Source organism: Hipposideros armiger, unplaced genomic scaffold (assembly GCF_001890085.2).
Source record: "Hipposideros armiger isolate ML-2016 unplaced genomic scaffold, ASM189008v1 scaffold_13, whole genome shotgun sequence".
Classification (NCBI taxonomy): domain Eukaryota; kingdom Metazoa; phylum Chordata; class Mammalia; order Chiroptera; family Hipposideridae; genus Hipposideros; species Hipposideros armiger.
Window position 1 is genome coordinate 4,718,328 of NW_017731363.1, and position 14,223 is coordinate 4,732,550.

At 42.9% G+C, this 14,223-nt stretch overlaps 1 protein-coding gene across 5 annotated transcripts in view; it reads right to left on the bottom strand.

Annotated features, from left to right (window-relative positions):
* Positions 1 to 14,223, bottom strand: part of SH3KBP1 (SH3 domain containing kinase binding protein 1) — a 353,239-nt gene that overhangs the window by 210,983 nt on the left and 128,033 nt on the right. For all 5 annotated transcript variants that reach the window (XM_019667291.1, XM_019667284.1, XM_019667278.1 and 2 more), the window contains one exon: positions 2,805 to 2,928. In XM_019667291.1, the coding sequence (XP_019522836.1) occupies positions 2,805 to 2,928 (124 nt within the window). The remainder of the gene's footprint in view (positions 1 to 2,804; positions 2,929 to 14,223) is intronic.

The following is a 14,223-nucleotide window of genomic DNA, read 5'->3' on the forward strand; positions in this document are numbered from 1 at the left end:
CATGGAGTCATTCCAGTACCTCCCTAAATCAACTCTGTAGAAACTTGCAAAGGTTAAAGCTGAAAACTGAAACTAATCAGTCCTCAAACTGATGTTTCCACAGTCCTGGCCTTTCTCAAGGCTATGAATAGCTTCCTTCAAAGGTAGGGTAGGTATCTTTTGACCTTATGCGGGTGCCTGGGGAGGGCAAGCTCTTCCCACACTGTGAGGCACTACGATGCATTCGCCACTGCCACAAAGTGAGGCAGGTCCCCAAAGGCAAAAACTGCTGGGCGCAATTGGGCAAGCTTCTTTAATTAAGTCTATCTCAAGTTCAGGGCCCAATGAAGGGGTTCCATTTCAGACTCATAGAAATAGACTGTGATCTTTATGAAACCAATGCTAAATAAGCCTGTATCAAATGATAAGGCCCACGTAAAATAGTCATCTCATCTTTGAGAAAGAAAGAGGACTTGTGTTAACTCTTAAATTCTCCCAGGGTCCAAGGCTGAATCTCTAGGTGGACTCATATACTGTAAGAAATCAAAGCAGGCTGTTACTAAACTCTGAAAGCTGCTTAACTTCCCTCCATAACAACAGCAATAGACAGAAACATCCAAGACATGCCTAGGGACACAGCCTGGAAACAAAGGGACGGAGGAGACTTCGGTCACTTACAATAACTCATAAAACTTGAAAAATTGGGTGGAAGGAAGTATTTACAAGTAACTAGAATCATCCCACAGATTTAGCCTCTGATCCTTGTTTTAAGGGGAAAAAAAGTGGTTTTTCATTGATTTGGGGTGGGAAAAAATGTAGCTTTTGAGCTCAGCACAATGAACTATTTATCTGGCCTGACAAGGCCCATCAATCCGCCCCCTGTTTAGTATAAGGAGTAGTAGGATCCTGTTAGTCTTGACGGGTGGGGGCAGGGCCAAAGACGGCACTGGCCCTGGTACAAATACACAATGCTTCCCTTCAACTGTAAATTTATGTTGGGCCCAGGTGACGTGGGGGTCAGTGTGATGCCTGGGACAAAATGAAGATGGTTTGTAATGTGTTTCATATTTACAGAATGCCCCCATGTACTATGGTCTCAGAGCCACTGAAAGATTCATTATGTAAAATAACTAAGAGTAAAGGGTTGGTCAGAATCAGGCTGCAGGCTTTAGGCGGAGGCTTAAAAAAGGAATGTAAGTCAGTAAGCCACCCCTTTTAATGTCATTTTTTGGTTAATGAAAAATTCCATAGGGCACCTCAAAGGCTAGATGTTTAGTTGTAAAGAGACAATTACCTGAAAAGTTCGATTCCTTCGTTGATTTCAAGTTCTCAGGTAATTGTACCAAACTCATCCAGATAATTAGCTTAATTCCTTAACTTAATTAATCCCTTATCTTGTTACATTTAATTAATTACCTTATTTACTTTACAAAAAACAGGGCTGGCAGCGAGGCCTTGCCTCTGACCAAGGCTGATGCAATTCCTCCACCCACTGCCCAAGACACATCAGGAGGAGCAGGAGAAATGGAGAAAGACTTGCTGAGCTCTAGCTCTCCAATCCGACGAGGGCAGGCCTCTGGGGTTCAGGACTGTACGCGTATTTGCAAGAATGCAGGAGACACTTTTGGGGACAATAGTTTTACAGCAAAGTATGCTTAATTCTGAAAATGGGAAATCCCCTGCATTGGTAGGATGGGACTTAAAAGAAAAAAAAAACAAGAAAACAAAGAAAAATCCTATAGCTGCTAACCAGCATGGGCCTCCAGCCAATATTTAATCTGAGTAATTCAAAAAAAAAAAAAGGAAATGTAACCCAGGGCAGCTGGAGGGGGTAGAGGAGGACGCAGGAAGGAAGAGAGACACAAAGCTAATGTCTCAAGCACGATGATCAATGGACAGTTTATTGGACAAATTCTTACGCTGTCTAAATTCTATGAAAGATTAGCTGTTCTTCCCCATGGTTATGTAAACTTGCCTTCTTTTTGCTTTTTAATGGAACTCTTTGCTAATACATTTCCTGCTTCTGCTTTTGAACAGCGCTATATTTCTCTTTAAGGAAGTAATAAGCCCGTGAAAAGCCTGCAGCTGATGCTAACCTACCGCGGGTACACTCGGTGTGGGCCCTGGTTGATCCACAGTGAAGGCAGGCTCAGGAAAAAAACAGGGAATCTAGTGTGACCACAGTCTAACATTGAGTCAAGGCCTCTCTGCCATCTTTTAGTCTCTCTCCCAGCATTTCAAGCAACAATGCCGCAAACGGGAGACATTAGAGAAAACAAAATGCCAACAAGCTGATAGCTGAAAATCTGCCTTGAGGTCTCAAAAGAGGGAAATGAGATGGTTACAGGTCCCTTGGTTAGATGGATGTATGAGCTGTAATCTCACGTACTGCCTCCTAAACTGAGAGAGACAAGGTCTGTGTTCAGGGGCCCAGCAGTGAGCGAGAGAAAGACCCTGATAAAACCTGCCCTTAAAAAGAGAGCAAGGCCAGACACGCACAGCTCAGTCTGTACCTTCCATCCATAAAAGTAGATATGAAAGCAAAAGCTAAAGCCCTAGAAAAATCATTTACAAAGTTAGTCTACTTTCCCATTGTCAAAAAATATTAGTTTCCTTTACTATAATTATCGTATCGTTACCTGTCATGTGTGTCTGTGTGTGTGTGTCTGTGTGTGTGTGTGTCCCCAAAATTTATACCAGGAAAAAAAAACCCAAAAAGGCAAATGCTAGTCAATTTCTCAGCAATTTACAATTTGACACAGTTCACCCAGAAGTTTCCAGTTTGGGTTTGTGTGTAGGGAGTGGGCTCTTGGTTCTTTCCATACCTCTCTTATTGGTTCTTAGAATTGCCTCAGAAGACAGCAAAGCATTTCCACTGGACACTTCGTGTGCGGGCTTTTCTGGAGCTTTGCTGGAGAGAGGGTCTTTCTTCATCTCCTTCTTTATTTCCTATGAGGAAGAAAAGCAAAACGAGATTGTAATTTGAAATTTTAAAGTGCCTCTTTGACTATTTTATGCTTCAGTTTTCTGGAAATCAACTGTAATAACCTCAACCAAGTATACCATGGTTCCCTGGAAATAAGACCGGATCTTAGATTAATTTTTGCTCCAACAATCTACATTTATTCATTTATTCATGTACAAAAATCTGCATTCATTCAAACAGTCATGTCTGGCTGACGGTCTTAACTGGAGCTTATGTTTGGGGTAGGGCTCATATTGTGAGCATCCTGAAAAATCATGCTAGGCCTTATTTTCCGGTTAGGTCGTATTTTCGGGGAAACACGGTATATTAAATAACATGATGTTTTAAAAACACCACTTCCTATATTTTTGTAGCTTGTTTTCCTTAAATTGATTAGAGAAGTGCTTGGTCCTATACAATGAAATGATGTCCAGTATGAGGGTGTGACCTGATAGGACTGTGGCCATTCCAAGTACCATAAAGAGAATGAGGGACACATAACGGCCACCACACAGCTCTAAGTGACAGCCTGGTCTACTTTTTGAACAATGACAGGCTTTGTCCCAGCAGAGTCACCCCTTAAAAGCATGTGGTTTCCTTTCTTCCCAACAGGCATTTAGAGAAGTATGTTCCCAATCACCATTGGGCTCACATTATGCTAAACCCCCAAAAAGATGATTTCAGTTCATTTACAGTCATCAAGTTCCTCTGGCTTTTCTAACTCTTGACAAAAAAAATATATAAGGATAAAAGGCTGAAATAAAGATTATCATTCTAGGTGAGGGGTTAGCAAACTCCCGCCTACCACCTGTTTTTATAAATAAAGTTTCATTACAACACAACCACCTTCAGTCCTTTAATTTTATACAGCTGCTTTGATGCTACACAGCAGAGCTGAGTAGTTGGAAGAGAGATCAAAGCCTAAAATACCTGGCCCTTTACACAAAAAGTTTGCTCTAGGTGGTCTCATATCAAAGCTCCATTAAGATACAGATTTTTAAAACCTGACGGCTGATACAATTATTTCAAATTACCTTAATATAATTTATATAATTATTGGGTTGTCGGAAAAGTCATAACGCATTTTTGCAACGAAAAACAGAAAAAACACGTCATGACTTTTCCTACAACCCAATATTTTCAAAAGCATTAGTATAGCCCAAAATGATAGCAACTCACAAAGTGCAGGTCTGGAGCAGGGGGTTTCTGGGCCTGTGTGAACCCATGATCACAATGACTTGGGTCTAAGAGGCTAGACCCAAAGCATGGCAGAGTAGCAGGAAAGGCTCAAAGGGGAGAAATGTGTTCTTTAGAAAGAGCAAGGAGCAAGAAATTGGGAGGGGCTCCTTCTATGGAATGAACACGAAGATGGTTCATTAGGTAGGGGACCATAATTCAGCCTGGGCAGAGGCGAAAAGCAAAGAACAAAAGCTTGTCAAAACATAGCCACTGCCTGACAGCGTCTTACACACCAGAGTTACCGAGTCAATTCCCGAACTGCTGGATTGCTGGCTCGGTTAACAACAGCCTCGCCCTCCCTTCCTCCCTCCCTCCCTCCCTCCCTCCCTCACCAGGGCCCCACCGGAAACCAGCAACTGCTGCTGATGCTTCGCTGGGTAGAGTTTCAGCGGGCGTCCCAGGCCAACACAGCACAAAGCTGTGTGCATGCGTGTGTATGCACACGGACTCCCACCTCAGCAGCCCCAGCACCTGCTAGAACAGCAGTTGCTGAGGGTTTCTGCAGCCTCACAGGCAGATGGCATCAGGGGACAATCTGCAAACATTGCCCGCCTGAGACACATGACAGGATGCCTTCTTAGTGGTGGCTGCCAGCCTATGGCTCTAGAAGTAAAGGAAACAAGCCACCATGGGGGCTCATTCCCCAACGGTTGCCTCTTTGAGGCTAGAACACTTGCTCAAACCTCACTTTCCATTGCAGTGTGGATATGACTGTGCACACACAAATTTCCCACCTGGACACAACACAATGCAGTGATGCAACATGCAGTGTTGCCAAGGAGTAATTCAGAAAAACTCAGTGGGTTGTCGGTGACACGGCAAGCATTTGCTATGCACTAGCACTAACTGCTAGCGGCATGCAGTTGGGGAAGGGGCAAATGTTTGAGAGACTGGGGTGGTCACAGGAGATTGCTTCAGAAGCCATGGTTGTCAAGAACGCTTGCACCCCAGGCTTCAGAGCAGCACCCCATGAGCTTGGAAGTACGGAACTGATCAAGCAGGTGCTTCTGGTCTGAGGAACCAGCAGCAGGAGAGGGGTTCGTTCATAAATCCCAGATTCCATGGTCCCCACAATGCTTGTATACGTTTTCTGGATAGAGAAGCCTAATGATGACCAAATTTCTTAAGTTAGTTGCTTCTCAGGTGGAAGCAGGGAGGAGTCAAAAGTTAAAACGTGCCCTGCATTTTCCCGGAGAAACCAACCAGACACATGGGCGTGGCGGTGCATCATGAAGGCTCTCCACCTGTACAACACCCAGGTACACCGGGCTCAACACAGCCCCGCCCAACCCCAACACCTTCCCTCCATCCTGCCCCTTCTCCAGGAGACAGGGAGCTATCCTGCTTGACAGCCCATCATCTATCCACTTACCCAAGCTGGCAAACTCAGTGTTAACCCCCATATCTAATCACCCAGTTGGGCCCTATCTACTTCCTCAATCTGTTTCTCTCCATTCCTCCCATACTGTCTTAAAAACATGAATACCATGCAAAGAACTTGAATAGGTGTTTCTCCAAAGAAGATACACAAGGGGCCAATAATCACATGACAAGATGCTCAACATCATTAGTCATTAGGGAATCATAATGAGATCAAAATCATAATGAGATACTCCTTCATACTGAGATGGCTATAATTTTTTTAAAAAAAGGAAAATAAGTGTTAATGAGGATGTGCAGTACTGGAACCCTTGTAACTTGCTGGTGGGAACGAAAAATAGCACAGCCACTGTGAGACACAGTACGGAGGTTCCTCAAAAAGTGAAATATAGAACTGCCACATGACCCAGCAATTCCACTCCTAGGTACATACTCCAAAGAACTGAAAGCAGGGACTCAAACAGATACATTTTCTGCAGCATTATTCACAATAGCCAAGGGTGGAAACAACCCAAGTGTCCATTAACAGAATAATGGATAAACAACATGTGGTATATACATGCAAGTGAATATTATTCAGCACTAAAAAGAAATAAAGTTTTGACATGTGCTATAACCTGAATGAGCCTAGAAAACATTATATTAAGTGAAATAAGCCGGACGCGAAAGGACAAATATTGTAGATTCCACCTATATGAGGCACCTGGAGTAGTCAAATTCATAGATACAGGAAGCAGACTGGAGGTTAACAGGGAGTGGGGGAAGGGGGAAATAGGAGTTAATGTTTAATGGTTATAGAGTATTGATGTGGAGTGATGAGAAAGTTTTGGAAACACACGGTGGCAATTGGTGTACAAGATTGTGAAAGTAATTAATGCCACTGAATTGTATATTTTAAATGGGTAAAATAGCAAATTTTATGTTACATATATTTTACCACAATAAAAATACATATCAGGGCCGGCCAAGTGGAGCATTGGTTAGGACATGGCTTGGGCCGCCAGCTCTGAGTAGCAGGGCCCCGGTTCGGATCCCACCTATGAGGGCCAGTGACGCTGCGCCCTCTACAGCTAAGATGGTGAACAACAGCTCGACCTGGAGCTGGACTGCCATGAGTTGGCGTAGGCTGCAGTGGGGCTGGCCGGCAGCGGGTATGAGCTTTTCATGAGCTGCCATCAGCCGCCATGAGCGGCCATCCAATGGCAGGCGAGCGACTGCCTCACCCAGGAAGAGCACAATGATGATACCAACATGGGCCAGTGAAGCGACGTCCTCCACAACTAGACTGAAGAACAAAAGGACAGCAATTTGTCTGTTCCCCTTCCCAGATTCCCCAACGCTGTTCCCCTCCCCCAATGCTCCAATAAAATCTTTTTTTAAAATACACATGAATACCAGCTAACATCTGAGTGCTTACCGTGTGCCAAGGCCTGCTCTAAGAGCTTCACCTGGATTGTAACTGGTAACCTACAACAGCTCTATTCACAGATGCACACACCAAGACATGGAAAGCTAAGGAAACCTGCTCGAGTCAAGCAAGCAGAAGCCAGAATTGGAACCCAACCTGTGTAGCTTCAGAGCTCATCTCTTCACCACTCTTTCCCCGAGTCCCACCTGGGTGAGAATGTCTCCTTGCCTCCAGTCTCCCCCATCCCAGTTCAGCCTCTGCACTGCCTGCCACAAGGGACACTTTCCTAAAGCAAATGTCTGCTCTTGTCACCTCCCTACTGAAATCCTCGAGTTACTTCCAAAAGACCACAGGACAAGTGCTTTCACTTAAAACTTCTCAAATTGCACAGCAAGCCCCAAGTCTCTATGTTCAAATTATCTGACATGCACGCTGACCCCCATGGTACCAATTACCGTGCAAATGCAAGTTGGGCAGTACACTTCTTGAACACCTTGACATTCACAGATATCTGATGTCATGGACTCCTATTGGTAGGCTGTAAAAATAGGTGATGATGCTGGCAATGATACAACCTTACACTGGGGAAGGCTTATATAAATTAAACTGTTAGCAGATATTTTTTCATGTGCTTCTCACAATAACACTGTTATTGTGTTATTGAAAAAAAACCACCTGAGTTTTCCAGACTGACATATTTTTGCATGTAAGAAATCATGAGACCCAGTAAGAAAGGATGCAAGAGCAGCCGAAGGCCACAAAGCTAGTAAGGGGCGGAGCAGGCCATGAGACCCACCTCTGGGCCTTGTCAGCAGAGCTCTCCTGCTATACCTTACCTCCCGGGAAGAACCGATATCATGGCTATAGCAGGGAGACTCAAAATCATCTCACCCGTGGCTCCAGTGGGAATCTTCACTTTCTTCCATGCCTAAAGAATGCAATGTACTACTTTATCCATAAGCCCATGAGTACTGAGGCCCAAATCCTTGAAGTCCCCTTTTCATCCACACAAAAAAGTTATTTACTGCAGAAGAGGATGGACTTGGCTCTGGAGTAACTCCTGTTTCCAGCTGCCAGCATCCATGTATCTGGAGCTCTCCGAGGTTCTGATCCAGGTGGTGGAACTCGGGATTTCCTGGGTCTGAGTGTTCCTAGCCCCCAACCCTGAGTCTCAGCTTTCTGACCACTAGGCCTATATTTTTAAGCATTTGTTAAGAACCTAGATCCTGCTATCCCAGTGGTAGGGGCCACACCCTGGGCCAGATTTGTGGGCCACAGGGTCTTATAGAAATTCGCACGTGCCCACATATATAAATAGGCAATGATTATACTTGCTTAAAGACACAACAGAATAGTCAGGTATTGGCAAAGCTCTAGTAGATAAAGAAAACCCAGCTTCTCTTTATCTCAAATTGGATGTCTTAACAATGGAAACTCGGCATGTACAGTAAAATTCAGGCTATCAGTTAGATGTTGATGCTGCCACAACATTCGAGCTGTGTCACAAGGACCACCTGAGTAAAGGGAGAAGGGAACTTACACCATTCCTGCTTCCCCAAGCACTATGTTGATCAGAGCCGAAGACGGCTCACCCACATCTGGATGCCAAAAAGTCCCAACAATGCCACTCTAGCAAAAATTCTCTGTGACACAACCTAAGACATAGGCTTCACGGTAAATGGAAAGAATGATGCTATGAGTTTAAAAAAAAACCACAAAAACCCCACAAAACAACAGAACTAGTCCTGGTATCATCATTCATTAGATGGGTGACCTTGGGGGCAATACTGAAAGCCTCTAAGCAGCTCTTTTGTCATCTGTAAAGGAAGTTGAATGCTAAATGTGCTCATCACAGACGCATCTTCAGAATCAAGTACTGAATTGGACAGTACTAGGCAAAATGATTATTTGTCATTATTAATGTCATCATTAAATAGCAAATGCTATAAAAAGAACTACACTTAACAACACAATGAACTTCAGTCAGAATGTTGAGTGAAAGAAGCCAGACCGAAAAGATCACATCCTGTAGGATTCCATTTACATGGAGTTTAACAACAGGCAGAACTAATCAATAGTGAGAGCTCTCCAAATAGCAGTTACCCTGGGGAAGGTACTGGCCGCAAGAAAGCCAGTACAAGAGAGCCTGCTAGGAGGATGAGAATGTTCTATAATTTGGTCTGGGTGATGGTTGCACAGGTGTACATACATACACACACCTAAACATTCTTGAACTGTATTTCTAAGATCTCTGCACTTCACTGTATGCTATTTCAATTTAAAAGAACAACATAAACACTTAAACCAGAAGACAGATTCTTTTAAATTGAAATGTGCTCATATTTTGTTCTAGAAGGTGAAAAACATGAAAAGCTAGTGCTTGGGTGTTTTATTATTCACCTCAGGGGGTGGAAAGCTTTCTGGGATCAACATAAGGGGACAAATGGTCAGAATGTGCCAGGTACACCCTATCAAGCAGGTGACCCAAGGGGCAGCTCAGCGAAGAGGCTCAATCAGCTGAGTGGATCTGCCCCCTCCACGGTGTCCTTCCTCTCCATTGCAGCTGCTTTCCTCACATCTTCCTTGTTTCCTGCCACCAACAGTACAGGCACATGGAGCAGGCTGCTGCCACTGACACCAGGGGGAGCCCGGTGCTGCCCTGACCTCAGCTTCCCACTGCATTAGAGTCAGGCTGGGCAGGGTCCCCTCAGCTCAGGGTTGCTGCAGGGAAAAGAGGCATCATTGGTCAGCCTGTCCTCAAACCTGGTCTGTTTCTTCCTTCAGAGCCAGATGTGGCTGTGGGATCACAGCTGTGCCCCCTTGTTAGTTCATGGAAAACCTTTGCAAAATTACCACTGGCAAAGGACAAAAGGAAATCCCTAAAAAAAACCCCGCTTACACCAAATCTACTGATCAAGAGAATTTTGAATAGCTGCAGAATCCTAGAATAGCACATTGCCCCCACCCCCATGTGTATCTTCCTGCCCATCTCCCCCAGGCAACTTTGAGGAGCAGCCACCCCTCCAACGTTCCCTGCTTGAAGAGACGGTGCTTTCCCAGCATTTGGCTCCCTTCATAAAAGGCGAGTCAGCCTCAAATCACCTGGGAAGACACAGCAAGGATCCTGAATGCAACAGCAGAGCATCGAGAGCTTCAGCTATATCTCTACGATTCTCTGTCTTAAAAAATATATATCTCATTATCACAATTAAAAAAAAATACCCGTGCTGTTGAACCACAAAATGCACCAACTTCATTAGATGGAATTGTAAAGAAAAAAATTGTGTGTGTGTGTGTCTGAAGTAAATAGGCAAAATATGAGGGTTTGATTAAGCAGGGTGGTAGGCATATTGGTATTTGTTATTGTTTCTGTCTTTTTCCAATGCTTGAAATATTTCATAATTTCCCCTAAAAATTACATAGTGAAACCATGTTGACATCTCATACCGCAATGGCTTTCTTATATGTACAAAATATGCTGCCACTCAGAAAAGTGCTTGGACATATCTTAATAAATATACCTAAGAAATTTTCAGCTAAAAACTAACAAGGAAAGTTTTGTTTTTTACATAACAGAATACCTGTTGTCATGTTTCTATGTAAATCTTGAACACATATTTGGAATACCATATATCTACAGTATTATCTCCCAAGAATCACTGATAACACCAGCCCAGCCAAGAAGCTCTTGAGCTGCACGATAGGAATGAATGCTGCAAAGAGCTCAGCAGATGCTAGCTACTGGACAGAGATCACAATGGCTACCTTCATATCCTAAAGAGTTAACACAGTTTCCGGATATACTCGTACAACGCAATTACCTGCATGACAGTCGGTGTCTTTATATCTTTATATCTGTCCATTCTCTGCTAAACATCTAGATTATTACCATTAGATCAAAGGGTATCAAAACCAACCAGCTGTTTGGACATGCTTTAGTGGGCACTTAATAAATATTTGTCAAATAAATGGCCAAGTTAGCAGTGTTATGGGCAGGACAACTATCTACAGATGAGGCAGAGCATTTTTTATTCAGCCCAAAGCTATGACAACATGGAAATCTGTATCATCCCTACAATGATACAACTTGATCACAATCAACTTCTCACCTCACAGGGTACAGATCTGGCTTAAGAACAGGTAGGAAGAAAATACAGTGCAAAAATTCACACAGTGCTTCATTTTTTAAAAAACAAGCAATACTTATTCCTTTATTAGGCTGGGAATATTAGACTTTCAAAATAAATTCATCATTTAAAAATCAAACCTCAAAGCACTAGAAGTAAACATGAAAGATTTTACAGTCTCATCGTGGGAAAGACTGACACCTTGATGCAGAATCCAAAAGCCACAAAAGAAAGGGCTGATGGATTATAAAAAACTATAAACACAACATAGGAAAAAGAGAAAAAGAAAGAAAGAAAGAAAAATTCATCAACAAAGGCAAAGTCAAAGTGGGGGAATATTGCCAGTTACAGAGAACTCATTTTTTTTAAAAGATTTTATTGAGGAATTGGGGGAGGGGAACAGAGTTAGGGAATCGGGGAAGGGGAACAGACAAGTTGCTGTCCTTTTGTTCTTCAGTCTAGTTGTGGAGGACATCGCTTCAGTGGCCCATGTTGATATTATCAGTGTGCTCTTCCCAGGTGAGGCAGATCAGTCACCGGCCACTGGACGGCCGCTCAAGGTAGTTTACCACAGCCCACTGCAGCCTACGCCATCGCCAGCGACTCACAGCAGCCCAGCTCCAGGTCGAGCTGTTGTTCACCATCTTAGCTGTAGAGGGCACAGCATCACTGGCCCTAATGTGGGATCCGAACCAGGGCTCTGATGCTCAGAGCTGGTGTCCCAAGCCAACTCTTAACCAACGCGCCACTCGGCCGGCCCGAGAACTCTTTCTACAAAGTATCAGCAAAGAGATCAATAACCCAGCAAAACATAGCAAAAGATCAGTCATAGGAAAAAAAATGACTCAAACCTATGAAAAGATGCTTACCCACACTCATCAGAGAAATGCAAATTACAGTGGGATTCATTTGACAGTATCTGCAGTGCTCACTACACAGAAGGATCCCGAATCCTTTTGACTATTTTCTTACACCTAAAATTGTAGCATTTACACCTACTTGAATTATAACATTTACACAAGTCCCCTCACTAGAGTCTGGGCTCTCTCGGAATACTGTCTGTTTCCACAGCACGTAGCACAGTGTCTGGCACATAGCGGGTATTTGCACAAAGAGTAAGTATGAGAGACATAGAGAATAGCAAGCATAAAACTCTTCAGAAATTGACAGCCTAGATAGAGAGGGATGTACACAATTTCTTAATTATAATGAGGTCATTTTTTCTTGATATTAAATACCACAAAGTTTCTCAATAGACATATCCAATTCCCAGTGAATTTATTCGTTCTACTGATGTATGATATCATGTTTTTATCTGTCAGACTGGCAATGATTAAAAAATTGATAATATAATTTTGGCAATGGTGTAGAGATAGATACCCTCTCATACCTTCCAGTGAGAGTATAAATTTATATACAAATCGGTACAACCTCTGTGGGAAGCCATGTGGCAATTATCTATCAAAAACTTAAGTGCCTACGCCTTTTGACTCAGTACTTCCACTTCTAGGAATTTAAACTACAAATTTACTTGCACATGTGCAAAATGGCATATGTACAAAATTAATCATTATGGCATTGCTTAAATTGGCAAAAGACTGAAAGAACATAAGTGTGTGTCAGTAGAGAACTGGTTACAAGAATTATGATAAATCCAAACCATGCACTTCTCTCAAAAATGAGGCTGGTCTGTAAGTACCAATAAGGATAATTACCAAGACATGTTCTAGGTAAAAGAGCCTAATAATGTGTGCTAGCATTTGTGTGATCAAGTGCATGTTTCATTCTGTAATACAGAACAACAAACTGATAACTGAGGCTGCCTCCAGGTAGGGAACAAGGTGGCCAAGAGACAGGGAAAGCATATATTTTGTCCTTTTAATTGATACCATGTGCCTGTGTTAGCTATACAAAATTTTAATTAATTTAAAAAGTAATAATCGGGGGCTGGCCAGGTGGCTCAGTTGATTAAGAGCACAAGCTCTAAGCAACAGGGTCCCCGGTTCGATTCCTACATGGGCCAGTGAGCTGCGCCCGAGCTGAACTGCCACTGAGCTGCCAACAGGTGGCAGGATGGCTCAGCTGGTAAGAGCACGTGCTCCTAACAACAAGGTTTCCAGTTCCACTCTCGCATGGGATGCTGGGCTACACCCACCTGCAACTAAGATCGAACATGGCACCTTGAGCTGAGCGGCCGTGAGCTGCCTACGGGCATCCAGATGGTGACTGGACTTGGAGCTGAGCTAGCTGCGCCCTCCACAACTAAAACTGAAGGACAACAACTTGGCTGTTCCCCTTCCCCAATTCCCCAACACTGTTCCCCTTCCCCAATTCCCCAATAAAATCTTTTTTTAAAAAGGGATTATCGAAATGTGTTTACTATTTCCCCATCATTAGACTATTAACTACTTTTTCTGCAAATGAGGAAGAGTTGACAGTGCCCCCTAATATAGTTTGGTTATATAATTTCCACTGCTATTGGGTTGTTGGAAAAGTCATGACGCATTTTTGCAGTGAAAAACATAGAAAAAATACGTCATAACTTTTCCGACAACCCAATAGTTTTAAAGATCCCAAGGATACTGTTCGCAGTGATGGCAGTATATAGGAACACACACAGTTTAAAAGAAAGCTCTTCAGTCTATATATTTCATCAAGAAGGGGAGATTGGCAAGTTAAGATGTGGGGGAAATCATGCCAGGCCCAATAATTATTTGTTTTTTCAATTATGATTCAAAATTTTTGAAATGTAAGTATAACTAATAGAATGACAACCCAGAAAAACAAATAAAATTCATACAAAGAGGCAACATTAAATCTTATTTGTAGTTTTATCATGGGTAGAATACAGTGCACTTTGGTGGCCAGAGTGCAAGTAACAAGAGTTTGGATGGAGATTCCTCAAAAACATGACCCAGCAATCCCACTTCTGGGTATTTATCCAAAGAAATCAAAAACAATAATTTGAAAAGATGTATATGCAGGCCTACGTTCATTGCAGCATTATTTATAAAACCCAAGATATGGAAACAGCCTAAGTGTCCCTTGACAAGTGAATGGATCAAGAAGACGTGGTACATGTATACAATGGAATACTACTCAGCCATAAAAAAGAGTGAAATCTT